The 27,884-nt window shown below is 48.2% G+C and overlaps 3 protein-coding genes and 1 long non-coding RNA gene across 6 annotated transcripts; 2 read left to right on the top strand and 2 right to left on the bottom strand.

Moving 5' to 3' along the window:
- The first annotated feature begins 764 nt into the window (after positions 1-764).
- On the top strand, positions 765-8,699 carry LOC123931581. The gene is made up of 4 exons (XR_006816278.1): positions 765-832; positions 4,579-4,656; positions 6,865-6,985; positions 8,616-8,699. It is a non-coding gene; the product is annotated as an uncharacterized LOC123931581 (long non-coding RNA).
- Positions 2,083-11,269, bottom strand: UPK1A (uroplakin 1A). Of its 3 annotated transcripts, XM_045988837.1 has the most exons (8): positions 10,358-11,269; positions 9,987-10,074; positions 8,625-8,825; positions 5,946-6,020; positions 5,696-5,803; positions 4,105-4,284; positions 2,697-2,780; positions 2,083-2,614 (listed from the first exon to the last, which is right to left on the bottom strand). In XM_045988837.1, exons 2-8 carry the CDS (start codon positions 10,065-10,067, stop codon positions 2,570-2,572), a joined length of 774 nt encoding a protein of 257 aa, XP_045844793.1. In that variant the 5' UTR covers positions 10,068-10,074; positions 10,358-11,269; the 3' UTR covers positions 2,083-2,569. The 3 variants fall into 3 exon arrangements, with proteins under 3 accessions (XP_045844793.1, XP_045844792.1, XP_045844797.1); XM_045988836.1 differs by having other exon boundaries at positions 9,987-11,269; XM_045988841.1 differs by lacking the exon at positions 5,946-6,020 and having other exon boundaries at positions 9,987-11,269.
- LOC123931569 (60S ribosomal protein L37-like) lies at positions 9,529-23,728 on the top strand. The gene is made up of 3 exons (XM_045988908.1): positions 9,529-9,532; positions 22,570-22,574; positions 23,340-23,728. Exon 3 carries the CDS (start codon positions 23,369-23,371, stop codon positions 23,660-23,662), a length of 294 nt encoding a protein of 97 aa, XP_045844864.1. The 5' UTR covers positions 9,529-9,532; positions 22,570-22,574; positions 23,340-23,368; the 3' UTR covers positions 23,663-23,728.
- Positions 18,930-26,392, bottom strand: LOC123931570 (cytochrome c oxidase subunit 6B1). The gene is made up of 4 exons (XM_045988909.1): positions 26,287-26,392; positions 24,399-24,514; positions 22,745-22,845; positions 18,930-19,121 (listed from the first exon to the last, which is right to left on the bottom strand). Exons 2-4 carry the CDS (start codon positions 24,502-24,504, stop codon positions 19,068-19,070), a joined length of 261 nt encoding a protein of 86 aa, XP_045844865.1. The 5' UTR covers positions 24,505-24,514; positions 26,287-26,392; the 3' UTR covers positions 18,930-19,067.
- Between the last annotated feature and the right edge of the window lie 1,492 nt (positions 26,393-27,884).

Below are 27,884 nucleotides of genomic sequence, written 5' to 3'. Positions count from 1 at the left end.
TGCTCAGCAGGGAGCCTGCTTCCCCCACCCCCTCTGCCTACCTTTCCGCCTACTTGTGATCTCTGTCAAATAAATAAATAAAATCTTTAAAAACAATACAAAAAAAAAACCAACCAATCAAGATGATCTATGATGCATATATACCCTGGAGTGCATTGCAACAGTAAAAACAAAAACAAAACGAAACGAAGGTGAATTCATAAATACTGACATGGATAGTGACCATAACATATAGTTAAGTGAAAAAAGCAAGTTACAAAGCAATATTTTAAAGCATGATTCTATTAGGCAGTGAGTGCTTTTGTAAATATCTATAGATGTGTAGGGGCTCCTGAGTGGCTCAGTGGGTTAAGCCTCTGCCTTTGGCTCATTCATGATCTCAGGGTCCTGGAATCGAGCCCCACGTTGGGCTCTCTGCTCAGCAGGGAGCTTGCTTCCCCCCTCCTCTCCACCTGCCTCTCTGCCTACTTGTGACCTCTCTTTGTGTCAAATAAATAAATAAAATCTTAAAAAAAATATATCTATAGATGTGTCAATATAAACTTTTGAAAAGCCAGAAAGGACATTCATCATGTGTTCATCGCAATTATTCTGGGGGAGTTGGACCAGATTTGGGGAGGGGTGGTGATTTACTGGGGAGTGAAATATGGGACACTTCCATTTCTAAATTTTTATCATCTTCAAATGGTAGGGTTATGAATGATTTTGAGGTTTTTTAAAAGTATTTTTTCTATTCTTTTAAACATTAGGTTAAAAACATTGACCCATTTCTTTAAAAAGAAAAGACCAGCTCTGAAAATGTCTCTACGAATAGAAGTACTGTACGTGGCTTGTAAGTTTTTCTACTCTGCATCTCTTGAAGATTTCTCCATGGTAAAACATTATTTTTTACTACCGTGTGGTATTCCAGACTACAGGCATAGCCTAGCTAACCTAACCAGTCCCCTCCAGAGGTTCATTTAGGTCACTGTAATGAACACCCTCATATATACTTTCCAGTTACTTAGACCATTGTGACATCTTTTTGTATTGGCTCACATAGCTCTATCTTCTTATTAAGCAACAGGGAATCCAGTCCAAGGATAGAACATGAGCTGTACATTCCCTGCTGAGGGCTGTTTCCAATTCTTCACCCTAACAAAAAACCTCTTTGACCATTACATATTTTTAAAAGTGTATTTTAAGGGGCCCTTGGGTGACTCAGTCCGTTAAGCGCCTGCCTTGGCTCAGGTCACGATCCCAGGGTCCTGGGATTGAGTACTGTGTCAGGTTCCCTGCTTAGCTCCCTACTCGTGCTTTCTCTCGCTATCTTTGTCTCTCTTTCTTTCTCAAACAAATAAAATCTTTTAAAAAACAACCAAAAGTATATTCTTAAAAGCTGATATCTGAATTCAGTGTTTGCAGACCAGTGGAGTAAAGGAGGACCCTGGGAAACGTCATTTGGAGGGGAAGGAAGCCCGGCCCTCTTGGCAGGACCTAACTGCTATGAAATAGACAGAGGTTGGCCTGCTTGAGAGAGGACGACAGTAAGGATGAGATTCCTAGAGTGTTTGCTGCCATGCATCCGTTAGAGAACTTGCTGGAAGCTACAGCCGTTGGGAGGAGGCTATCTGCCACGTGTACCAGACCAACAAGCCTTCACTCTAATTTTCCTTTGATAAATCACCCCCACTTCCCAACACCATCCTTCGCAGCAGTAGTAATTCAGGTACCCTCCCTTCCCCCACCAAAGGATGGGCCTAGACTCTAAGTGAGATTGAATCCTTGACCTTGGCTCAAGCTATTGGGAGAGAGGGGTCTCTTCCTGCTGTGTGGCTTAGTGTAAAGTTGTTAAGTCTGGTGTTGCCAAAGGAATCCTGCCTGAGAATGAAACGGGTTTCCTGGAAACTTTGATTGAACTCCTAGATCTAGATATGCCAGAAGTCAGCAATGTTGTCTCAGTTACACAAGCCAAGAAATTCCATGTTATGTTTCAGTCAGTGCCCACTGGGTTTCTGCCACTTCCATTGGAAGAGTTCTTGTTCATTCGCCTTTGCCCCCAAGGAAAACAAATTCATTCATTCAACCAGTATTTATTGAATATTGATGCCCCTCCCTCTGCTGGGTGATATTGAGGACAATAAAGTACCGTGACAGAGCTTGTCCCTCCCCTCATGGCAATCCCATCTACCAGAGTATAAACAATCACAAACTATTTAGCAAAAATAACAAAAACTGCCATGAGGGAGGAGCTACAGGAGAGGCATTGGTGATGGGGGTAGTGGGATCCGGGAAAGGTCCCCTGAGGACAGAACTTTAAATTGATGCTGAAAGATGGGCCAGGAATCAGCAGAGTGAAATGAGGTTCCTAAGGGTCCTAAGGGTCTCTGTACACATGTCCAAGGGTTTCAGGGCATCCCCAAGTCTCAGCAGGGTTCAGAAAGTTGGTAAAAGGTCTTTGGAGGGAGGGGAAGGAGGGAAGGTTGAGGGAGGTGGGAAGCGGGGCGGTGAGGTAGCCATTCAGCCCTCAGCCAGAGGAAACAGGAACAGGAGGAGGCTGCACGTGCATGTGACCTTCCCTTCTTGCTCCTCACAACGTGGTGTAGAAATACATGGCTATCAGCATCACGGGGAGCTGGACAAGGAGGCAGTCAGGTGAGGGGCGCTCCAGCCCCACCCCCACATCCCCCTCTCGTCCATAGGCTCCCACCTCTTACCGTCCACATCAGGATGGCAAAACCAAACCACGAAATCCCCCATGTGTAGCTGTCGATGGCATGGCCGATGTGCTTGAAGCAGCCCTGGGCAGGGGGAAAAACATGGGTGTTTGAGGAAATGCCCAGTAGGGCTAGCTCTGAGGGAGAGTCACTGTGTGCCTTTCGGAAGGTCACCTCCTTCTTCAAGCCTTGGTTTTCTCAGCCGTGCAGTGGGGATTGTGGCGGTGTCTACCTCCCAGAATGGTTTTGGGGAACCAGGGATGTGATGTTGAACCCAGGCCCCACACAAGTAGGTGTGTGGCAGGGGCTACAACAGTCTGAGGGCAGGTTTGTGCAGAGCCAGCATGCTATGCTGCCCACAGGTGCCCAGGATTGAAATTTGCCTTTACTACGAGCAGTGCAGTTTTGATGCCTCCCCGTTTAGGAATGAGGTCAAGTGGGGCCTGACCCTCATATTGGAGTCACCTTCAGGTAGACCCCTGCCTCGACTTGGAAGCAGCAGAGAACAAAGTTTCAGGGTGTGCGTCCTGGAGTCAGGCGGGACTGAGTTGGGGGCCAGCTCTGTCATTTGTTAGCTGTTGGGGCCTGGGAATGATTCTGGCTCTCTGAGCCTCAGTTTTCCCATCTGGGAGGTGACAATCTTGACAGCACTGGCCTCTGAAGGTGGCCGTGGGGCGTCCGTGAGTGGACGCACATTCACACTCTGCGCAGAGTCGGGCTTCAGAAATGACTGTCTGGCTCCGAGGGTGGCAATGAGTGGCGCAGGCTCCCTTCTGCGCGACACCTGATCTAAGTCGTATGGCTCCAGGGCCCCGAAGCAGCCAGAGGGATCGCTGGAACCATTTCTTCTCCTAGTCTAACCTCCTCTGGTTTCTCTCTCTGCCTTTGCACTCCCCTTGCCCTGGTTAAAGCCCCTAGCTGGGGCCTGTCTGCCTGAAATCCAGTCCCAGCTCCATCCCTCACTAACGAATGAACTCCGTTTCATCATCCTTAAAATGGGATCATTATAATCCTGTACCTCACAGGCCGTGGTGGGAATTAACTAAGACCAAGACTTAAAGCCCTTAGAAGAATGCCAGGCACAACGCAAGGGCTCAATAAATGTTGGTTACTATAGTGGTCGTGCTGTTTCTGTGATTCCTGTTGTTCTCCTTCCCAGGCAACCGGAAGAAAAGTTGCAGCTCCGGCTCGGGATCAGACAGACCCTTTGCCTCCCACTGACTTGTAGAGGGAGGAGGGACAGATGGGGAGAGAGTTGAGAGAGCAAGAGAGAGGGGAGAGAAAGACAGAAGCCAGAGGGGCGGAGGAGGAGAAGACCGTGGGAGGGAGGAAGAGATAGAAGGACCAGAGGGGGCCAGACCCATGCCGCACAGACAGGGGAACTGGACACACAGGGGAGGGGACACACCTTGGTGAACAGGTAGTCCATGTGGCCCAGGCGGCAGCCTTCTTCATTGAGGGGGATAAAGTTGCCAGTCCGCCGACAGCACAGTGGGGGCCAGGGGAACACCACCTCCGGGGTGGCCGCCCGGAAGGCTGATGTGAAGTTCACCCAGTCCATGGGACCGGATGTGCCACAGCACTCTTGCTGGAGAGAAAGGCAGGGGATCAGGCAGGCTTTGGCTCCAAGGGGACAGCCACTCGCCTGAGGTCACAGAGTGAGGAAGGTCCGGACTTCTCATGTCCTGGGCCTTGAGGTGGAGGGTGGGCCGCGTCTGTGCTCGTGAACAAGGAGCAAGAGGTATTTATCCCAGCACCAAGGGGCTGGTGGGGGGGTTGAGTCAAACCCACACTCATGACTCATTTTAAAATTCTTTTGAATTAGCTGTCAAAAAAATTTGAGGTAAATGATACCCAAAGAAGGATTTCTGGTTTCTTCTAGCATCTGAGTGTTTAGTTCGTGGCCCTGAGTGATGAAAACATAGGCGCCTTCACATATGAGTTCCAATCCTGGCTAGAGGTATGACTTGAACCAAATTGGGACCTCAATTTCCCTTGGGTCCTCAATATTCTTCTCTTGTGCCATATCATGTTGGGTTTAATTAAGAATGTGGCTTCTGGGGGTGCCTGGGTGGTGTAGTCAGTTGGGCATCTGACTCTTGGTTTCGGCTTGGGTCGTGATGGGTCGTGATCTCGGGGCTGTGGGGTTGGGCCCAGCATCAAGCTCTGTACTTGGCACGGAGTCTGCTTGAGACTCTCTCTCCCATCCCCTCTGCCCTTCCCCACCCCCACACACGTGCATGCTCTCTCACTCAAATAAATATGTGAATGTTTAAAAAAAGGGGGGGGGAGACGCCTGGGTGGCTCAGTGGGTTAAAGCCTCTGCCTTTGGCTCAGGTCATGATCCCAGGATCCTGGGATCGAGCCCCACACCCGGCTTTCTGCTCAGCAGGGAGCCTGCTTCCTCCTCCCTCTCTGCCTGCCTCTCTGCCTACTTGTGATCTCTGTCTGTCAAATAAATAAATAAAGTCTTAAAAAAAAAAGAATGTGGTTTCTGGAAGCTGGTGGCCTGGATTTGAATCCTTCTGATTCTGTGACCTACCAGCTGTGTGTCCTTGTGTAAGCCACTCAAACTCTTACCTTGATTTCTTCATGGCTGGAAAGCTGATCTCCCTTATGGTGGTTGTGAAAATTAAATAAGCTTTAAAAGTGCTTCTCACAGTACTCAAAAAAAGCTAGTGCTCATTAAATGTTCGTTATTATGATTATCTTCCTTATTAAGAAGGTATCTATAACGGTCAAGGGCAGGGCCTCTGGATCCAGGCCGGCAGACTCTGATCCCAGCTTACCAACCACGTGACACCAGGTGACATTCCCTTTTCTGGGCCTGTCTGGTCACCTAGAAAATGGCCATGACCAACCCTGTTCTCCGAAGAACCACAGGAGTGGGTATCATCTACCAGTGGGCACAAGGGGAGGCGCCTATCTACCTCTGTGGTTAGAGCCCCAGTCCTCCAGCCCTTCCTACCCCCTCACCCCCTTGACCCCCTCTCGTCCACCTCAATCATGACGCGGTCCCAGAGGCGAGTCAGTTCTTGGCCCTGGTCGGTGTCTGCACTGTAGAAGGTCAGCATCTGCTTGGTAATCAGGGATGGGTTGGACACCATCTGTGGAGGTCCAGGAAGAACAAGGTCCAGAGGGGCTAGGTGGGGAGCGAGGTCGACCACCACTCTATCCCCAGACCCAGACCCGGACCCTTGCCACTCTTGCCCCAAGTCACACCCCTCCCCTGGCCTCTGCCCAGCTCACATAGTCGCGGTGAGTGTAGGACGTGATGCAGGAGGCACACTCAAAGATGTAGACGATGAGCATGAGCACCAGGTACTGGGGAGAGACGGAGGGAGAGACAGAGGCACCACCCAGTCAGGGCAAAGCCTGCCAAGTCACATCCCCTCAAGGAATTTTATTTTATTTTTTAATTTTATTTATTTATTTTGACAGAGAGAGATCGCAAGTAGGCTGAGAGGCAGGCAGAGAGAGAAGGGGAAGCAGGCTCCCCGCTGAGCAGAGAGCCTGATGTGAGGCCCGATCCCAGGACCCCGAGACCATGACCTGAGCTGAAGGCAGAGGCTTAACCCACTGAGCCACCCGGCGCCCCCCCACCCCGAGGGATTTTAAAAAGAAGTCCAGGACCATGTGACCAGTAGCATCTAGTTGGTGGGTGTACAAGCATTCCCTAGTCAGGTCTTTCACCTTTACTGTATGTTTAGATTTTTTAATAATAAAATGTTAGGAAAAAATTAAATCAGGGGTGTCTGGGTGGCTCGGTGGGTTAAGCCTCTGTGTTTGACTTGGGTCATGATCTCAGGGTCCTGGGATCTAGCCCCACGTTGGGCTCTCTGCTCAAGGGGAGCCTGCTTCCCCCACCCCCGCCTGCCTCTCTGCCTACTTGTGATCTCTCTCTGTCAAGGAAATAAATAAAATCTTAAAAAAAAAAATGGTATCAACAAAAATATGTAAAGTATTACCTGAAATTAACTATCAGTCTGGACACAGTAAAATAAATGTCTACTACAGGAAAGACAAAACAAAACAGACATTCTGGAGACAACCAGAGGCATTTGAACAGAGACTAGATATTGAATTTGTAGGGCGTACTCGTAGCACGGTTGTTGCGCATAAAAAGAAAAAAAAGCACTTTCCTCACCCCTCACCTTCTCCCTTAAAGCAACAGGGGGTGGAACATGGATACACCAACACCTTTGCCAAGAGATGAGCGGCACAACACGCCTGACTGCTCTCAACAACGTCCTTAGCGCTCGGGGAAACGTGCACTCAAGTACTTACAGGTAAATGACTTGGTGTCTGGAATGCACTTCAAAATACCCCAGGAAGAAGGATGTGGGCAGGCAGAGGGTGAAGCCGAGGGGACCCGGCTGGCCCGGCTTTGGTCAATATTGTTGAAACTAGGTGATGGGGTTCATGCCATTCACTGCACGCAATGTTTGAAATTTCCCATAATAATTTTTTTTAAATTTGTGTCTTAGTTAATGACAAACTAATAAGGGAGTCAGACACAGACATAAACTTTTTTTTTTTTTAACCAGTTGGCTGAGCTTTTAGGGCTTCGGTTAAATTGTTATGTCAGAGAATTGCATGCAGGAAAGAAAGCAAAAGAGAAGGAAAAGAGCCTTTCCAAGGCTCCATCTTACAAGAAAGCCAAAGTCCTTACCAAGGCTGGCAAGACTTAACTGATATGCCCACTTCCCCTTTCTCACCCTCATTCTCCATGCCCATCGCCCACAGTACCTCCCTTCTCTGTGCCCTTACTGCCTCTCCCGCATCCCACCCCCTCTTGATTCTAGCCACACTGGACTCCTGGCCCCCTCTTGCTGTTCCCTCCCACAGAAACGCACACCCCCTCATCTCCCGGAGGCCTCCGCTTCCCCTTCCCCAGCTCCAGACCTCCCTTCCATCTTTACTGTCCACTGTCCCCCCATTGGGGCACCCTCCCCTTAGGGCTTCCCTATTTTCTCTCTAGATAGTCAAAGTGCCCAGCGCAGGACTGGGCCCACGGTTCTCGCTCCATCCACATTTGTGGATGGAATAACCCGGGGCTCCCAGGAATCTAAGAGGCCCTCGGCTGTGGAGGCAGCACAATGTTGTCTCCAAGTCAGGGGGGTTGGGATCGGAGCTCCCGCCTTCCCTATCACCTGAGCTGTTGGCCTCTTTGAGCCCCGTTTTCTTGTCTGGTAAACGGGCAGAGAAGCACTGGTAAATGGGCACAGAAGCACTAACTCCAGATGGCTGCTGGGGACATTGAGGGAGCTCATTTTCTAAATGGCTTTGCCTAGTGCCAGGCACAGGAGTGGTCCTTGGGAAGCCTGGGTTCTTGTGGTGGTGGTTATCACTGGCGGAAATTAAGAGCAAGGCTCAAGCTGAACTGCTCAGGTTTCAATCCTGGCTTTGTCACCCACCTGCTGTACAACCTCGGATAAGTGACTTCACTCCTCTGAGCCTCTATTTCAACTCTGTCAAATGGGCTCACTGTAATGACGGGATCTCCTGGTGGGTTGTAAGGAGTAAGTGCACCCATCTATGCAAAGCATTTAGAACGTAATGAGCACTCCCGAAATGGCAGCTGTGCTATTGTTGTTGTTGTTGTTGTTTTGACAGAGCTCATGTGCACAGATTCTGGGTACCAACTAGTTGAGATTTTGCATCTCAGTCCTGCCACGCAAGGGCCGTCCTCCCAGGCAGAGCTCCCTTCCCTTCCTCTTTGTGCCCCAGTTTTCTCTGGAGATTGAGGGTAATGGCTGAGCCTGCCTTACAGGGTTATGGGAAGATTAAAAAGAATGATTGCCACGAGGCCCAAGTGTGGTGCATGCTGGATACACACTTGCAGCTCGGTGGCCATGGTTACAGTGACTCTGTGGAGACAATCTCTGTGCCCGCCCGGCCCCATGCCATCCCTCCCAGGGGACTCACCGTGAGGATCATGGACCGGCGGCGGCAGAGCGCTGCACCCACCCCAAAGCTGGCCACCGCGAAGAAGGAGAAGCCGCAGAAGATGGCGATCCAGGCGCCGGCGAAGACATCATCCTTGCCCGAGACGCCCATCAGTGGGTACACGCGGTACTGGTCAGCTGTCACCCACACCGTCTCAGCAAACAGGGCCAGGCCCGACAGCTGGACAGGGCAGCAGGTTAGAGAGGGCATAGCAGGCGGGGCCGCAGGACTGTCTTTGAGCAGGTTCCCCTTCTGAGCCTCCGCTGCCCTCGGCAAGGTGGGCACATGCGAATGGCAAGGACGTCACCTTCCATGACCAGGGACGGGGCTGGACAGAGGCTAGAAGGGAAGGGCTGCCCCGCTAGATCCCTGCTCCTCCTCCCCACAGCCGCCCCCACCCCCCCACCGCCCAAGCTGCCAGATGCTTCAAGGGTGCCAGGAGATGCCACATGTGAAGCCCAGAGTGCATGACAGGAACAGAGGAGATGCTCTGTCCCCCTGGCCTCCCTCAAACAGTGTTGTTATTCCCAGGGGGGAAACCTGCCCAGGCCCAGAGCAAGTACAAGTGCATCAACCCTTTGACCCAGCAATGCTGCCTGCAGAAATCAGTCCTGCCTGTGCAGGAAAATCATAAACCCACAAGGTTATTCTCTGCATCCCCGTGTCACAGGGACCGGCGTGCCGCACAAGGAGTGCTCTGCCGGAGGGCAGGGCAGCTCTCTGAGGACTCCCATGGAGTGGCCTATGGACTATGCGAGCAGGAAAAACAGGGAAGCACAGAACAGGATGTGGAATGAGCTACAGTTTGGACAAAAAGGGAAGAAAATAGCTACATATGCTATTTGTTTGTATGCGCTTAAAGAAATGCTGGAGAAGCTAAAAATCTAGTACCTATAGGGATGAGAGATGGGAGCAAGGAGAGGGGAAGGCTTCTTAGCGGATACCTTCGACCCCAATCAAGCTAACACACAGAGCGCGTAGTGTGTGCGCGCTCCGCGTTAGTCCTAGTAACAGCTTGTGACGATCCTTGTTACTGCTGCAGGGAACTACTGTTGCTGTGGCCAACACAGACAGTAGCCGCACATGCCAGACTCTGGTCTGAGCCCAAGAATCCAGTAACTCATCCTCTCGGCATTCCTATTTTCAGAGAAGTAGAGTGGCTTGCTCCCGCTTACAAAGCTGGGGGGATTGGCAGAGCTGGGATTCGAATCCAGGTTGCTCTGACTCAACAGCTGGCGGCATCGGCCATGGCAGGGGGCCCTCAGCCCCCACTCCCGGGCCTGGGCTGTCCCCTCCTCCCCAGCCACCCACTGGGCTCCCGGGCACTGGGGGAGGTCTCACCAGAATAATGATGTTGCCCACCACCAGCAGGCCCACCACAGCCGGAGACCCCTTCTCCGCCTCTGTTGCCACGGATGCCATAGTCCTCCTGGGACACATGAGCTCAAATAAGGCCAGGCAGAGGCCTGGCATGGAGGGCAGCCCCAGCTGGACCCACTGCTCTCCCTCCACCCCAGCTGCCAGGGGATGCTCCTGGCTCTCTGCTAGGCCCAGAATCCTCCCACAAACCCTGATGGCGTGCCACCTTACAGAAGAGGGAACCAAGGCTCGGGCAGGGCAGTCACTGGCCAGAGCTCAGAGTTGGCCTCCCTGCACCTCCGACCTTCCCAGTTCCCCCCTGCTCATCCAGGCCCCCAGAGCCCCCTCCTCACCTTCTCTTTCCGAAGTCTCTGTGGCTAACTCCTCCCACAGTGGCTCCCTATATATGCCCAGGCCCCTCCCTGGGCCAGTCTCCAGGAAGACAGAAGGTGTCTGGAAGGGACAAGAGGTCAAGCAGGCTGACCAGCATAGAAGAACAGTTTTATGAGCACCCCCGCCCCCCAAACCAAGTGATTTATAGACCTGAAATTCAAGATTGGGCTAAGGTCTGGCTGCATAGCAGGGTGAGGTGCCCAAGTCTTCCTGCTCCCAGGCTGCCGTGGTGGGGATGGGTGAGGGCAGTTCCAGATGAGTGAATAAGGCAGGGTGGGGGAGGGGAGAAGAGAGTGTGCTAGAAACTGAGAGAGGGCACACAGAATAGGCTTGGTGGGAGAAAAGTAGAGTTCCCGCCACCCACACGGACAAAGCAGGGTCACAGGGAGGAGCCACAGGTGGAAATGTCTTCAGGTTACAGAATCAAGGAGACCAAGGTTGAAATCCCAGTTCTGCCTCCTCTGGGCTGAGTAACTTGGTATGTGTGTTTGCCCATCTGCAGAATGGGTATCATCGGACGACTCGCCCCAGCAGCAGTGGGAACTGAGCACAGGGATGTCTGCAAAGGATGTTCTCTGGCGTAGTGTACAGCAAGAGGCCAGGCTGCATCAGCAATGCTCCTGAGGGGCCCACTTTCCCTCCGATGGTTCCCCCTAGCGTCACAAGGCTGGTTCCTCAGGTGAAAATGGCTTGGGGCACCCAGTCTTCCCCCAGAACTCTCAAGAACCAAGGCACTGGCTGTGTTTTCTTTCTGAGCTGTAGCTCCCTCAGTGCATGTGAAATGGACAAACAAATGTAACTTAAAATTGCAGTGTTAAGACAATGGCTTGATAGTAAAACACATGAGGTGTTCTGAATAAAATTAAAATGAGTTATTTGGTTTTTAGTCAATCCGCTTTACATTTAAAATAGTCTTTCTCTGTTGATTTACATTTATATTAAGGATTAATAAGAAAATTTAAATAGGGGCACCTGAGTGGCTCAGTGGGTTAGGGCCTCTGCCTTTGGCTCAAGTCATGATCCCAGGGTCCTGGGATTGAGCCCCGCATTGGGCTTTCTGCTCCGTGGAGAGCCTGCTTCCTCCTCTTTCTGCCTGCTTCTCTGCCTACTTGTGATCTCTGTCTGTCAAATAAATAAATAAAAATCTTTAAAAAAAAAAAAAGAAAATTTAAATAATAACATACATGATCTGTCAAGTACATTTTATGAGGTTTAGTTAAAATAACTTGGTAATAATAGGGCCATGCTAACAATATGAACTATTTTTATTTTCAAATAGTTGGTAACTGTTAGTAGTTGGAAGTTATATAAAATGACTCAGTCTTTTGGCTAAGATCAAGTGTAAACTGTCTGGTAGAAGGAAAAAGTTATCAATGGGGCATTACCGTCATCAGTCATAAAAGGGATCGATTTTGTTCTAATGTGATGTCAAAGCCTCCTTTAGCTTTTCTTAGCTTTTTTTTTTTTTAAAGATTTTATTTATTTGGTATATATAGAGAGATCACAAGTAGATAGAGAAGCAAGTAGAGAGAGAGGGGGAAGCAGGCTCCCTGCTGAGCAGAGAGCCCGATGTGGGGCTCGATCCCAGGACCCTGAGATCATGACCTGAGCCAAAGGCAGAGGTTTAACCCACTGAGCCACCCAGGCGCCCCTTAGCTTTTTTTTTTTTTATGGATTTTATTTATTTATTTGAGAGAGACACAGAGAGAGGGGTGGGGGAGAAGCAGACTCCCTGCTGAGTAGAGAGCCCGATGTGGGACTCGATCCCAGGACTCTGAGATCATGACCTGAGCTGAAGGCAGACACTTAACCAACTGAGTCACCCAGGCGCCCCTGTTCTAGTTCGATGTCAGACTTGAAATTTCACAATTCCTTTTCATTATATAAGCCAGTCTTCAAACAATACATTTTGAAGTGCTAATTACCTCCTTTAAAAAATCACAAGGCTGGGATGCCTGGGTGGCTCGGTCAGTTAGGCATCCAACTCTTAATTTCGGCTCAGGTCATCATCTTGGGGTTGTGGGATCAAGGCCCCCCACCCCACTTGCATGCTCTCTCTCTAAAGAAAAAAAAATCACAATGCCAAGATCTCCTAAAGAGGACGTATGCTTCTCCTATGACTATCCTATGATCCAGCCATTTGTACCTGGGAATCCCCCCATTTCTGTCTATCAAATGCTCTGAATGTATTCATATTAGTCCCAAGCTGGAAGCCACCCAAATGCTCCTTCCCAGTAGAGTGGGGAAGTACATTACGGTATAGGCATACAAGGGATACTATTCAGCAATAAAAGGCAATGAACTACTGGTACCTGCAGCTACAGGGATGAATTTCAAAGGCATTACAGTAAATGAAAAAAGCCGCACCCAAAAGACTGTCACTATAGGATTCTAGATATGAAGTTCGAAAACAGGCAAAACCAATCTAGGGAGATAAACGTCAGGGGAGTGGTTACCCTTGGGGGCATTGTGACTAGAAGGGACAGAGAGGGGATTTCTCTTTCTGGGTTTGGACACTGGTTACGCATGGGGTGCTCAGATTTTGAAAATCTGTCCAGCTCTACAGTCTCGATAAGCGCACTTTTCTGTCTATACGTATATACTCTTAATTGTAATGTGTTCTAAAGGGTAAAACCTTTTCAAAGAAACACATTTGATGTGTCAAAGGGGTGTTTTCCAAAGGGGCACAAGAGCTGATTTTAGGCTGTCTATGGGCTTGAAAGGAAATGGTACAAACCCATGTAACTACCATCTAATGGAAAAATGATCTAGTTCTAATCCTGATGGTGCCATCGCGAAAGGCTCAGTAGTCTGATGCCGTGTCCTAAACACCTGTCACCTTGCTTAGAGCAGGTTCCAACAGGCCTTGGTGTCTCAGTAGAACTGAATAATATATATTTTCATTGTATTTTTTTAAAAAGTCTGATTCATTTATTTTATTTTTTTTTAAAGATTTTTTTTTTTTAGGGGCGCTTGGGTGGCTCAGTGGATTAAAGCCTCTGCCTTCAGCTCAGGTCATGATCCCAGGGTCCTGGGATCGAGCGCCGCATCGGGTTCCCTGTTCGGCAGGGAGCCTGCTTCCCCTTCTCTCTCTACCTGCCTCTCTGCCTGCTTGTGATCTCTGCCTGTCAAATAAATAAATAAAATCTTTAAAAAAAAAGTTAAAGATTTTTTTTATTTATTTGACAGGCAGAGATCACAAGTAGGCAGAAAGGCAGGTAGGCAGAGAGAGGAGGAAGCAGGCTCCCGGCTGAGCAGAGAGCCCGATGCAGGCTTCGATCCCAGGTCCCTGAGATCATGACCTGAGCCGAAGGCAGAGGCTTTTACCCACTGAGCCACCTGGGCACCCCTCATTGTATTTATTCTTAAATAAATACATTTTCTTTCCCATGGTCAGTGGTGTAATCTAAAAATATTGATATATTTCAAATATACAAGACAATGTAGAAAATACCTGTAACAAACACCGACATCCTACCTACCAGCTTTGTCAAATGTATGTATTTTTCCATACTCATCGAAGACTGTTGTTTTAAGTGGCATACATGGCAGATGGCCTTTGAAGCCACCTGATCTCACCCAAGATACCTTCATTACTACATTTGAGGTTCATCACCCTCTACAACCCTTGCACCGTCTTCTTTTTCAGATCCCAGATGTCATAGGTTAATTCCATACCCTCAGCTCATTATTTCCCACAAGATAGTTCTTGTTTTTAAGATTTTATTTATTTGATAGAGAGAAATGGAACACAAGCAGGAGGAGGAGGGGGAGAGGGAGAAGCAGGCTTCCCGCTGAGCAGGGAGCCCCATGCAGGGCTGGATCCCAGGACCCTGGGATCATAACCTGAGCTGAAGGGAGACGCTTAACCAACTGAGCCACCCAGGCACCCCAAGATATCTCGTTTTAAATTTAACTCATTCCCTTGTATCCCATATCCCAGTTGCTTTCAGTGCCCTCTGCTGGCAAATACTCTAATTAGTCCGCATGTATCTTTTTAGTTGGGTGTGCTCTTGTAAAATGGATACCATTGTTTTCGATTTTTTCTTGTTTTTGTTATTTTCTTTTTTGTTGTTGTTAAGATTTATTTATTTATTCTTGGGGCTGGGGAAGGACAGGATCTCAAGCAGACATGGGACTTGATATCATGACCCTGATATCAGGACCTGAGAGGAAACCATCAGTGGGACAGTTAACGAGTTAACTGACTGACCACCCAGGTGCCCCACCTGCGGGTTTTCTGATTTACATACCCATGACTGTGTTCATGCTTTTCTCACTTGGCACAGATTTTAGGGTCCACCCACTACTCTAGACACACTGAGTCTGCAGCTTCTCATGGTTGCATGGGGCACCTCTCATACACCCCCTCCAGTTTACTGTCTCCTCCCCGGTGAGGACACTTAGGCTCCGTCTGATCCCCTCCCCCCCACCACTGTAAACAGTGCTGCTGTGAGCACCCGCGTGCATGGCCCTCACATACTTCGGGGTCTCTTTCCAGGGAGAATAGCTGGGTCATGAATGTGTATGTACCAGGTTGCTTTCCACACTCCGACTGAGAGCTCCCGTACCCCTCCTTCACCACTCGCGCTTGGCATTACCCAGCTTTCTCGTTTTTGTCAGAGTAATTCCATGTAAAGTGATACCTACCATGATTTCAATTCTCAATTCTCTTATTACTAAAGATTTTGAGCATCTTTGCAACTGTCTGTGAGCCTTTTGGGTTCCCACTGTCATGCATGCTTTCACATTTTTAATATATACGCATATATTCATCAATACACAGAACAGTTCTCGATTTTCAGGTAAATTCTATATAAAGTGTATCTTAGATATCCTCATGCAATTGATTTTCACCTCAACATTATGTTTCTGAAATTTATTCATCACATACTGTGGCTCTAGTTCATCCATTTTTTTTTTTAAGATTTTATTTATTTGACAGAAATCACAAGTAGGCAGAGAGGCAGGCAGAGAGAGAGAGGAGGAAACAGGCTCCCCGCGGAGCACAGAGCCTGATGTGGGGCTCGATCCCAGGACTCTTGAGATCATGACCTGAGTCGAAAGCAGAGGCTTAACCCACTGAGCCACCCAGGCGCCCTCTAGTTCATCCATTTTTTCTAAGAATACTTCATAGGTTGTTTCCTTTCCAAATTCATTTTGGCAAAGACGCTAGGGAACAATGGCAGCACAGAGGTCCGCAGGCCTAGCGACAGTCTGAAGCCTGAAGCTGGGCGCTAAGGTAATGAGCAAATTTAAGTCTCAGGTGCTCCTTGGCTCAGCTGAGCTCCTGGCCTCAGCTTTGAGGGCCTCAAAGACATGGGTGGGCATGGGAGACCTTCCAAGAAAAGGGGACTTCGGAGCTGGGTGGGGCCTGCGTGAAGTGTGGGATGAGGAGAGAGGAAAGAGAGAAGGTGTGGGGAGACTAGGATGTGGTGTGAGGCGAAGCAAGGAGGAAGGCGCTATGGTGGAGTAGTCAAAGGAGCTTTTCAGCTTTTTCTCAAATTCACTGAGCACCAAATATGTGATCAGGCCAGAACTAAGCCTTAAGGACAGAGTGCAGCTGATGAGTTTCCCAGGCCCTGCCCTGTGTGGGGCCAAGCTGAGAAAACAGCAGTGATCAGGACAGCTCAGTTCCCACCCTCACAGGCTCACAGGCAGACAGACATTCAGCAGAGAATGACAGCCCAGCATGCTCAAGGAGATGCCGAAGGGACCCGTGCACCGAGAGAGGAAGCACAAGCCAGGGCCACAGCGGGGAGAACAAAAGGGAGATGTGTGCGCCCCAGGGAGGCCACCTGACCCAGCCTGGGGCATAGGAAGGAAGGGGTGTTGGAGGAGACTAAAGCCATCTGGTAAAAGGGAGTAAAGAACATTCCTAACAGAAGAACACATACAATGGAGTATGATGCAGCCTTAGAAAAGGAGATCTTATGATACGTGACAACACGGAGGAAACTTGCAGACCTGATGCCAAGTGAAATCAGCCAGTCTCACAAGGACAAAGAGTACACAATTCCACTTACATGAGGTATAATCTATAACAGTGAAACCCATTAGAGCAGGATGGTGGCTGCCAGTGCTGGGGGGAAGAGAAAATGGGAAATTGCTGATCTGATCGCCAGGTACAAAGGTTCAGTTATGCAAAATGCAGAGAGAGAGGTTCTAGAGGGTGAAACATTGTATCTACAGTTAACAATACTGTATTACGGGCTAAAAATCTATTAAGAGAGGAGATCCCCCGTTAGGCGTTCTCACCACAGAACACCACGGTAATAGCAGTAGGAAAAGACATTTAGAAGGAATATTTCCTCATTATGTCCACACTCTAGAAAGGAGACCAATGTGCTGAGAGCAGCTAATATTTAAAGAGCATTTCCAACACACCTGGCATTGTTCTGAAGACCCTACATACAGCATCAGGCATAGTTTACACACCTAACATGTAGCATCTCATTTAACCTGTACAACAGCCCTATGTAGGTGTCATTAATTTAATTTTATGGATGAGGAAACTGAGACACAGAGAGGTCAAGCAACTTGCTCAGAGTCTCACAGCTGGTTAAGTGGTAGCGCCTGAATTTGAACTCATGTGGTCTGGCTCCAGTCTCTGTCCTCTTAACCACTACATTGCTTCTCTGTGTGTATACTGCCTTGCTGGCATATTTTCTTTTTTTGGTTTTTAATCAGAAGAATATATTCATGCATTAATTGTACAATCTGGAAAAGCTTAAGATATGAGATTGGCAAGGCATGATGTTTAAGTACTATTAGTAATGGAGAAAAGCAAGTTCAGAACATCAGGAATAGCAGGCTACGAACGATGGTGGACGGGCAGGTAGGAGGGAAGGTCTCCTTGCAAATGGATCAACTATTTTCAGAAGGAAATGCAGGAAACCAGTAGTGGCAGTCCCTTCTCATGGCTAGAAGAGCTGAGGAAGAAACACACTATTCCTGCAGTTTCTGCACCTTTGAAAAGGCTGAGTGATGTATCCAATGGTGAAACAGTTCTACCTTCTTTCTCCCAAAGAACGAAAACTGCCCATGGATAAGCGCAGCTCTGTGGGAACCCAGGGAGTCCGGCAAAAAAGTTCCCTCACACCTCCAGCGCAAATCCCCAGGACCGAATGCAAATTCTATACAACTAAGAGTCAGGAAGCAGCTGGGAGAGTGGCAGTTGGGGTCTTGGAAGCAGCAAAAAGTACTTGGATCCTACTAAATACACCGGAGACACAGGGGGATTGCCCATGCCTTGCCTGTGGATCCCCTCAACCGATCCATGGGCATCCTACTGCTCTGCATGCCTCACCTGTACACCCAGACCCATTTCGTGGCTGGCACCCTGCAGATGCCTCTGAAGGCTGGGAGAGCCCGTTTCTGAGGGTGGCTGGTAAGCATGTGCAGAGCCGTGGCACTGGGAGAAGGCACGCACACTTGAGCAAGCAGCACAACCCAAGGGAAAGGAAATGGGAGGCAGTCCATACTTGGTCTGGCTTTGCAGGATCAAGAGGAGACATGTCATCCCCAAAAGCACCATACCCTGCAAGGGAACAAGAAGTATGGAGCAGGCGTATCCATAGAGAAGGCCTGAGAAAGCCTCAGAATCCCCGATAAAGCTGATGGAAGGTATTGCTTGCCTGAAGCCAGTAAGACTTGATAAGGTGACTGCGTCTACTAATGCGAACACAACACGAGACATCAAGGAACAGGAAAAATCAAGGAAATAGAACACTACTGAAGGAACACCGTAATTTTCCAGTAACTGACCCCAAAGAAAGGATATCTGAGATATGCTTGCTAAAGAGTTCAAAATAGTTGTTTAGGGGGCGCCTATATGGCTCAGTCAGTTAAGCATCTGCCTTCAGCTCAGGTCATGACCTGACCCCAGGGGTCCCAGGATCAAGCCCCACATCTGGCTCTCTGCTCAGCGGGGACCCTGCTTCTCCCTTTCCCTCTGTCTGCTGCTTTGCCTACTTATGTTGACAAATAAATAATCTTAAAAAAAAACACCCTACTATATTAACAATTTATCATTAATTTCTTAGATGTAACAGTGAAGTGTAATTATGTACAAAATAAACCTGTAACTCTAAGAGACACACATACTTATTTCTGGATGACATGTGATCCCCAGGCTTTGCTTTAGTAAAATCATCTCGAGGGGGAGGGCAATAATTAGAGATAAAACTGGCCATTTGTTGGTAACCATTCAAGCTAGGTGATGAGTACACAGAATTTTATTATACTATTTTCCTGTGGTTCAAAAATTACACAAGAAAAGTTTTTTGGAATTGTGTAAATAAAGGGAAACATACAGATACATTTTAGCATATCCAGGGGCTTGACACTATTCTCTCGCTCACTCTAGTGTCTGGTAATAGAAGGTGGTCAGTTTAAAAACATGAAACAAAACAAAACAGAAAAAAAAAAAAAAAAAACCCAATCGGCCTGAAGCCCCTCTTACTAGTCAAGCTATTAATCCCCACCACAGCTTCATGCCCGATCACCTGGCTCTTTTACATATACGCAGTCTTACACTTTTCCAACGAGTATTTATTATTAGTTAGGCCATGATTCAGAATCCCAGGGTGGGGATCACCATGCATCCAGGTCCCCCTTCACCACCCTGGGAGAAGGACGGAGGACAGAGGAGAGGTGGGTGGAGCCAGTTCAGATCTTCCCAGGAAATGTGCCTTCTGCTCGGCGGTCGTCCCAGGCGGACACCTGAGGAAAAACACCCAGTGTTACTTCCTTCCTCTGTGGGGAAACCAGACGGGAGAACCCTGTCTTCCTAACTTTGCCCACCTGTTCAGATGGTCAACAAGGAAGGCCAGTACTGCCACTGTTCCAGGAGAGAATCGGCAGTGACACAGAAAGACAAGAATCACTGTCAACTGAAACACTGAGGGGGCAGGGCATTGGAGGGGGCGAGGAACAAGCAAAAAAGTCCCACATTCACTGTCGGGCTGTCCTTAGGAAGATGCAGGACTGTACAGAGAGTGATTCAAGAGTGTGGCTGTACCCTGTTTCGGGAACTCTGGAGTCAACACTCAATGATGTTTGGCAGAACAGAGGAAAAGAAGAAATACCAGGCAGCTGTGAGGGGGGAAAAAAAAAGGCTGATCTGTGCTCCAGCACAAATGGATCTCCAAGATGTACAGTCAAGTGCAAAAAGATGCAAAACTGAATCGAGAGTATGATCCTACCGCTGATCACTGATGTATGCACACATACAAAAAATGATGGAAAGGCCCTTATCCAACCATTACCACTCCCCAGAAGTAACACTCAGCAACTTGTGGACCCTCGTACAGGCAGCTAGAAGCATATCCATTTAGACACACCCACTCACATTTACATGCATACATTAGAGGCAGTAGACAAAAGCAGGGATAAGGAAGACTGACTCTGAATCCCCGCCCCATCACTTCCTAGCTCTATGACCTTGGGCAAATTCCTCAACCTTTCAGGGCCTGAGTTTTCAATTGTGTAAAATAAGAATAGTGAAAATGGTATCCATCTCATTTTTTTTTTTAGCATGTTTGCCCTTATAGGATAGAAAACGCTTACAAAGTAGCTGGCTCACAGTTAAGTGTCTATTTACACACACATATACATAGGCACGCATGCACACACTCATCATGGATTCGCTCTACTTTGAAAAACATACATACAAGCTGGGCCATACTATGTAGCTGGTCCTGCAACTGCCTTTCCCCCAAGTCTTAGAGCTCTTTCTGTATTCCGTCACAGAGATCAAGATAAAGTACCACCATTTATCTAACTTGGGCTATTTCTGAATGTTCCTCATTACAAACAACTCTGCTATGGACCCGTCCTTGGACACAAGCTTATCTTCATAGGATGTCTATATGTAAAACTGTCACATCTGGAGAGGTTTTCTTTTTTCCCATTTTGAAAGATCCTGCCAAAATGACATCAAGTTATAGAACCACTAACATTTAGCACACTCAACCTTCATAATTCTTGCACCAGACTACAAGGTAAAAATAAGCATCTCTCTGTTGTCAAGCTGTCTTGTCCTGATGACTTGAATGCGGACAGATATCTTTTCATGCTTGGGTTCCCCTGGAGTCCCTAGCACTGGAATTGTACTGTCCACAGTCCAGAGTTTTCTGTGTGAATTTCTCATTCGCTGGGTTTACCTGTCTCTTTTTAAAAAGAGTCAGGCTGCTCTGATCCAAATTTCCCTTTGTCCAATAATCCCACTTCATGGGGTGGAAGCTCAGGAAACCATTCCAATAGAGGGGAAAACATTTCCTGCAATGGAATCATACACTGAACTGTCACTTTAAAAATTGAAGAAAAAAAAAAAAAAAAAAAGGGGAGCCTGTGTGGCTCGGTCAGTTAAGCCTCTGACTCTTGGTCATGATCACAGGGTCCTGGGATCAAGCCCTTTATCAGGTCCCCTGGTGGGAGCTCAGGAGGGAGTTGGCTTCTCCTTCTGCCCCTCCTCCTGCTGGTGTTGTCTCTCAAAATAAATAAACAAATAAATAAAATAAATAGAAATCTTAAAAAAGATTTTTTTATTCTTACTTCACCAAGTTTTTGAAATAAAGAAGCTAGGGCAGCCAGTACAAAGGGGACTGCAGAATACATTTGCAAGCCCTTACAATGGGGACACTGCGGGCACTGGAGGGTAGGAACCACACAATCTGATCTTCTCAAGGCGAGGACCTAGGTCCCGGAGAATGGGGCGTGGGGCAGCACTGGGACTAGAAGCATGCTTGCTGGCACCCTGCCCAGCATGCACCCGATGAGGGCTCTGAGGCTGGAGGAGGGATGTTATGTACTTACAACATCAGGTTACTCAAGATCACCCAGGGACAAGGGGAAATCCTGGAAGGGCACAGCGCACTTAAAGACACCTGAGACAGTGTGGCCAGAGCGGGGAGGAAAACCAGGCAAGCTGAGGGGGACTGCATTAAGGCAGTTTGTTCTCAAGAGATAAGCTCCAAAGGCATGTATCAAGGATGCTTCACATATACTGAAAAAAATCAGATCATCATCTCTGTCAAAAGGAAATCAGCTAAATAAAAGCACATGGAAGTTACTAAAGCAAGTAAGGCAGGCCTATATGCATTATCATAAGAAAGGCTCCACGACACACTGGTCGGTCATAGTTGTCAAAGACTATACAGTATGACCCACCCATACACAGAAAGCTCCACAGGTTTCTGTATGATTAATTTATACAGAGAAAAAAGGTAATGAGCTAGCAGTAGGTACCTCGGGGAAGGGGGGCTGGGGAGCCCAAAAGGGCTACTTTTATTTTGCTGTACTGCTTACATTTTTTAAAAAAGACTTACTTATCTGAAAGAGAGAAAGAGCAAGAGAGCCTGCTTGAATGGGAGGAGGGGGAGAGGGAGAGAAAGATCTCCAGCAGATTTCCCGCTGAGCACATGTCTGGATTTCCATCTCACAACCCTGAGATCATGACCTGACCCGAAGTCAAGAGTCGGATGCTGAACTGACTGAGCCACCCAGGAGCCCCTGTTTTTTGTTTTTAAAATGAGCACCATGACTTGTACTGTATCATATCTCTAAGACACAGGATTTTTCATTTTAACATCTCTGAAATTAGCATGCTGGTTACATTCACTTCTGGCATTTAAAAAAAAGATCTGATCATCTCTCCATGTTTCTTGAAGCCAATGGGATCTTTGGTTTGATGAAGCAGTACAAAGTTAAACACAAATTCTTCATTTGAAAGAGTGTATGGCACAGAGTATAAAATGGTGACAAAAGGTCTGGTCAGATCAGGGCTAAACAGACCAACTGTCTTAGTGGGTCTGTGTCTTTTAGAGACACACACACTGAAGTAGGTAGGGATGAAAAGACATGCTTGGGATTTGCTTCAGAACACTTCAGCAAAGAAGGAAAGGTGACAGATGAAGGGAATGTAGAAAAATCTTGAAACTATTCAATTTGGGTAGTGGGTGTAATTGGAGGGGAGGTCACGGGATTATTCTATTTTTATGTATAATTTGAAAATGTGCATAATAAAAAGGCACAGACTTGCACAAGATGGTGAGTCCCAAAGGGGCGGGGAGCTGACATTGTGTATGTATTTATGGGGTGCATGGGCGAGATGTATGTAGCAAGGAGAGGGACCTGGTTGCCCTGGGCGAGAGCCATGCCTGGTTGAGAGTACCGGTGAAAAGAGGGAAGGGAGGCAATTCCAGAAGGAGGACAAGGCCGAGTCCCATGGACAGTGCAATGCCCGTCCTCCCTCTGCCTCTCCCAGATGAGGCTCCACCAAGCCACCATACTCCTCTGCTGAGACCCCACTCCATGTCCCAGGGGCCCCAGGAAGCAGCACGTACCCAGGATATGGGGCAGAGGGACTTGTACACACGCCGGTACCATTCGCACACGGAGACATCGCCCCCTTTAGCAGTCATTGCCTTCTCACAGCGGTGGAAGTCTGCAGAGAAAGCAGGTCAGGGTCAGCCGGGGCCAAGGGCCGAAACACATTTTTTGATCAAATCTCACAGAAATCGTCTTTACTTCACCACCAGTTATATACACAGATACACCTACAAAGTAAGTGTCACAAGGAATGTCTATGCCTACATATGTACGAAAAAGGGCTGGACAGGCCTCCTTAAGTTGATTTTGCAACCCCTAGACAACTACTGTTTGACCTGAAAATTCTGCAGTCTGGAATGAGGGGGCAACATGAGGGGCACGTGTGGGGATTATGGAAGTCCAAAACCAGGGCAAGGGAAGAGGAAGATATCTTGGGGCTAAGATGCTGGCAACCTACAGAGGAGGGCAGGAGGAAGATAATCTGATTTTTTTTAAGTAGGCAATTAATTAAAAAAAAAAATTACTCCAGGTATTCCACTCCTGGGCATGTTTCCTACACAGAAAAGCATTCGCCTGGATGTCAGGTTACATTTATTAGAACATTTTTAGCGCTCTTTGGGGCCTGCTGCGGAAACAAGATGACGAAGGGGACGTCATCGTTTGGAAAGCGTCGCAATAAGATGCACACGTTGTGCCGCCGCCGTGGCTCGAAGGCCTACCACCTTCAGAAGTCCACGTGTGGCAAATGCAGCTATCCTGACAAGTGCAAGAGAAAGTATAACTGGAGTGCCAAGGCTAAAAGACGAAACACCATTGGGACCGGTCGAATGAGGCACCTAAAAATTGTATACCGCAGATTCAGGCATGGATTCCGTGAAGGAACAACACCTAAGCCCAAGAGGGCGGCTGTTGCAGCATCCAGTTCATCTTAAGGATTTCAGCGATTAGTCACAATAAACATCATGGTTTTAAAAAAAAAGAACATTTTTAGCATCCTCATTCGTAAAAGCCCCAAACTGGAAAGCACACAAGTGTCTGGGAATAAATTATGGAAAACTAGATGCACTGAAAATGAGCAAACTACACTCCATAGCAAGGATGAATCTTTCAAGTTGCTGAATGAAGAAATCCAAACAAAAGAGAATACATAAAGTATCTGTCAAGTTCATCAAGAGGCAAACCTAAAAAAAGTGATAAAACCAAAATGTGATTGCCTTCAGTTGGCAGGGTAACACCTCTAGTGCGGAGAGCAGGATGTTGTGTTTAAGACAGGGTGTGCGATAGGCAAGCAAGCTCTGAATGCTGAAAGGATCGAAATTTCTATCCCGGTTATAGTTACACATAGGAATCCACTTAAGTATTATTCGTTTAGCTGTACATTATGATTTATGTCTTTCCTGTACATATGTTAACATGTCTCATACACAAATAAATCTTAAAAACAAACAAAAAATTCATTGCAGGAACCGAAGTTTGTGACCCTGGCCCAGACCTTGGATCTTGAACACAGCTGTGATGAGGGGCATGGATACTGCAAGGTAGGGTGTCCAGACCAAGAGAGGCCTGGGATGTATAGATCCCCTAGAGGAGTAGGCAACAGGTAAGCACCTTGAAATGTGGGACTAGGAAAAGGTTCTACATCCCTTCCCACCCCCACGCCCTGCTTACCCAGGTAGTTCTGCCAGCAGTTCCTGGTCTGGTTCTGGTTGGGGAAGCGGCTGTCAAAAGGGGCAGTCTGGTAGTTCTTGATTTTGGTCTTGATGTCTTCTGCCATGGTGCTGACTCTTGGAGGCAAAGACAATGGATGCTGGCAAACATTCTACTGGGCCCGGGCATGGGGATGTCAGCCCACCCAGACACAGGAGAATGGAGTAGGTAGGTGTGAGCAAGCTACCACTTTCTCCCTCTCAACATATACACACAGAGGTGAAGTGTGGGGCAAATCCACACATCTAAGTGTGGCAGTTACAGCAGGGCTTGGTGGAAGGGGATAGGTATCTACATAGCAAAATCAGGCCTTATTCATTCCAAAATAACACCAGCTAACATTCACTGAAGGCTTACCCTAGGCCAAGCACTGGTCTACACTTTACTCCTGCAGGCACTCGAAAAGGTAGAAACTATTGCTATCACTGTTTCACAGACAAGGGAGAGGGTGTCTAAGTGACTTCCCAAGGTCATACAAGTGAAGGAGGGGCAGGAATCATTGACAGAACCTACACCGCAGAGGTTCCTCGTCTCTGTGGTGCCATCAACTCAGGGGTCTAATGACCCTCCCTCAGAGTATTTTCAAATGCATTACAAAAACTGCAGAGGATCACAAAGAACACCAGTTGTATGTAGCTGAGCATTTACTGACTACCACAATTCTGAAGTACGGTAAGTGGAAAGGTATTCTGTGACATCTGCAACCATAATGTGATATAAGATGACCTATGATTTTTAAAAAAGATTTTATTTATTTGACAGAGATCACAAGTAGACAGAGAGGCAGGTTTGGGCCAGGGGGTGGGGGTAGGAAGCAGGCACCCTGCTGAGCAGAGAGCCTGATATGGGGCTGGATCCCAGGACCCTGGGATCATGACCTGAGCTGAAGGCAGAGGCTTTAACCCACTGAGCCACCCAGGCGCCCCTGACCTGTGATTTCTGATTGCTGTCAAAGTCACAGATGATGCTAATATTACTAAGGTCGTTGCCTCCATTCCTACCTGAAGGAAATGCTACATTTCAATTACAGGTTAAGAAAAATACAAAATCTAATTTTTCCCCCATTCAAGTCCTAGCACACCTTGTATTCTATTGATTTTGCAGACCCAGAGTTAAAAACCTGTTATAAAGTCTTTTAGGAGGTGAGACGCAGCAGTTTTCGCCAGGGAATGTGAAACTGCCTCTATCCCAGAGGACTCGAGGAGTAACGGGGTTACAAAGAAGTGGGCAGGCCAGTGTTAAATTTAAGAGATCCAAAATAGTGGCGGAGATCTGGGGCACCACAGCGGGGTCTGTGTTGTGGAGTCTGTAGAAGGGTGTGGGGAGGGGGGCCCAAAAGATTTGTTCGGAGTTGTTTAGGGGGGAGGGGGCTGGGAGGACGGGTGATTCAGGGAAGGACTCTGAGGCCCCTCCAACGCCCAAGCGGGGAAGACCAGAAACCCGGGAGCCAGGCTGCAGCCCCGGCAAGCCACGGGAGGCCAAGCCTGCGGCCTGGTGACTGAGGGCACTACAGTCCGAACTACAGAATCCAAACCCTTAACACTCGCTAAGTAGCTTAATACCGCGAAGCTTCAGTTGCTCCTCTGTCAAAAAGGGACCATTACAGGCCCTACCTCATAAGGGCTGGAGGGAAGACGAAATGAAATAATAAAGTCACTTGAACTGTTACCTAGCATTAAGGAAGAGCTTCATAATCGTTAGCTAGAAGACTACTAACAGGACAGAACCCCAGGGACCGAGAAGGCCGGATGCCGCGGGCCAGAAACTCACTTCATTCTCGGGGAAACTACGGTCCAGTTCCTCAGTTCCCCAGGATAGGGTCCCAGCTTCCCAAGCCCTCGACACTTACCTAAACACTCCACAACAGCACCTCTCAGCTCAATGTGACCCTCAGCAAAGACGCCAGAGTCGGACCGGAAGCGGAATTAAGGCCGGCCGGAAGCGGGGTGAAGCTGTGTAAACCCGAGTCTTCCGCGTGGGTAGAGCGCCCTCGGAGGCCGTCCGCGAAGCCATTAAGGCCACGCCCATCCGGGCGAATTCTGAATCCCTATTGGGCTGAATGCCTGTTCATTATCACTCTCGGCCCAATCGTGAACTTGCGCGGCACTTCGAAGGTCCCGGGTGGGGCTTGAAACGCTTGGTTACTGATTCTCATCACTTTCGGGGTTTTACCGGGGGGGGGGGGGGCGGGGGGGGAAGGAGTTCTGGTTCTGGTAGCTAAATGCAGAGTGGGCCTGGGGAAAATATCCCAGCAGAAGTATCCTTATTCTTGCAAGAATTACTTTTTGAACGCTTACCGTGTGCCACGTACTTCTGTAATTCCTGGGGAAGCATCACTGAATAAAATACAAGAATCCTTACACTCTTTATGTTTATTAGGGGATCAGTTGTTAGGGGTTTGAAATAGAACCAGTTGTTCTCCCACGGTCATTTGCCGCATTATGATGAATACCCAGATTCCACCTCCCTGTTCATTATCTTCTTTCCCCAAGCCTCAGAAGGCACAAATTAATACAGATTTGGGTTCCTGAGGACTCAAACCAAAGACCTGCATCACAGAGAGGAGAGGTTAAGAATAAAAGCTTGGGTCTGGCAGAAATTTGTCTAACTCAGAAAGTGACTCATCTATGCTTCCGGTCACAGAGTTTGCTCTCTCATACCCCACAGCTGATCTATAAAGAAATCATGTTGGCTCTGTCTTAGCAATATATCCAGAATTTTCTCCGATGTCTGGTTCAACCCACAGGCACCTCTAGTCTGGGCTATTGCAGTAGAGCAGTCCTTAGCCTCCTGGTTTCCCCACTGCTCTCCACCATCGTCCACTCAGCCAGAGGGACCCTGTTAACACCTCAGTGAGATCACTTCCCTTTGGCCTAGAACCCTCCACCCGGGTCTTGTCTGACTCAGTCAAAAGCCAAAGTCCTTACAAATGACCTGCACAGTTTGGGCTCTCTCTCTCTCTTTTTTTAAGATTTTATTTATTTATTTGACAGAGAGGGAGAGATCACAAGTAGGCAGAGCAGTAGGCAGAGAGAGGGAAAAGCAGGCTCCCCACCGAGCTGAGAGCCCGATGCGGGGCTCAATCCCAGGACCCTGAGATCATGACCTGAGCCGACAGCAAAGGTCCAACCCACTGAGCCACCCACGTGCCCCAGTTTGGTCTCTTTTATACTCTCGTTTCCTATTCTTCTTCTCTTTACTCCCACTGCTCAAACCACATTGGCCTCATCCTGCTTAAACTTGCAGGCTGACTTTCCTCTAAGGGCCTTTGCACTTACTGTCCCCTTGGTCTGCAATGCTCTTTCTAAAGCTGGCTCCCTCCCACATCTCCTTCAAGTCACCTCCTTGGTTAGTCCGTCCCAGACCAGATATTTAAAATGTGCATCTGGTCAGTCCATAGGAGGACCATTCTTTAGGGGCTCGTGGGTCCCAGAAAGTGGTAGGCTC

The sequence above is a fragment of the Meles meles genome, chromosome 19 (genome assembly GCF_922984935.1).
Source record: "Meles meles chromosome 19, mMelMel3.1 paternal haplotype, whole genome shotgun sequence".
Taxonomy (NCBI): Eukaryota; Metazoa; Chordata; class Mammalia; order Carnivora; family Mustelidae; genus Meles; species Meles meles.
Note: the sequence above shows the minus strand (reverse complement) of the source record. Positions and strands in the feature narration are given on the sequence as shown.

Excerpts from the sequence above, each read along its gene's own strand:
- UPK1A (XM_045988836.1), bottom strand. The coding sequence starts at position 10,118 with ATGCCAGGCCTCTGCCTGGCCTTATTTGAGCTCATGTGTCCCAGGAGG. Across the intron at positions 4,285-5,695 it reads GGGACCGCGTCATGATTGAG|CAAGAGTGCTGTGGCACATC; the intron begins GTGGACGAGAGG and ends CTTTCTCTCCAG. Across the intron at positions 2,615-2,696 it reads TTGCCATCCTGATGTGGACG|CTCCCCGTGATGCTGATAGC; the intron begins GTAAGAGGTGGG and ends CTCCTTGTCCAG.
- LOC123931569 (XM_045988908.1), top strand. The coding sequence starts at position 23,369 with ATGACGAAGGGGACGTCATCGTTTGGAAAGCGTCGCAATAAGATGCAC.
- LOC123931570 (XM_045988909.1), bottom strand. The coding sequence starts at position 24,504 with ATGGCAGAAGACATCAAGACCAAAATCAAGAACTACCAGACTGCCCCT. Across the intron at positions 22,846-24,398 it reads CTGCTGGCAGAACTACCTGG|ACTTCCACCGCTGTGAGAAG; the intron begins GTAAGCAGGGCG and ends CTTTCTCTGCAG. Across the intron at positions 19,122-22,744 it reads CCCTCTGCCCCATATCCTGG|GTGTCCGCCTGGGACGACCG; the intron begins GTACGTGCTGCT and ends GTTTTTCCTCAG.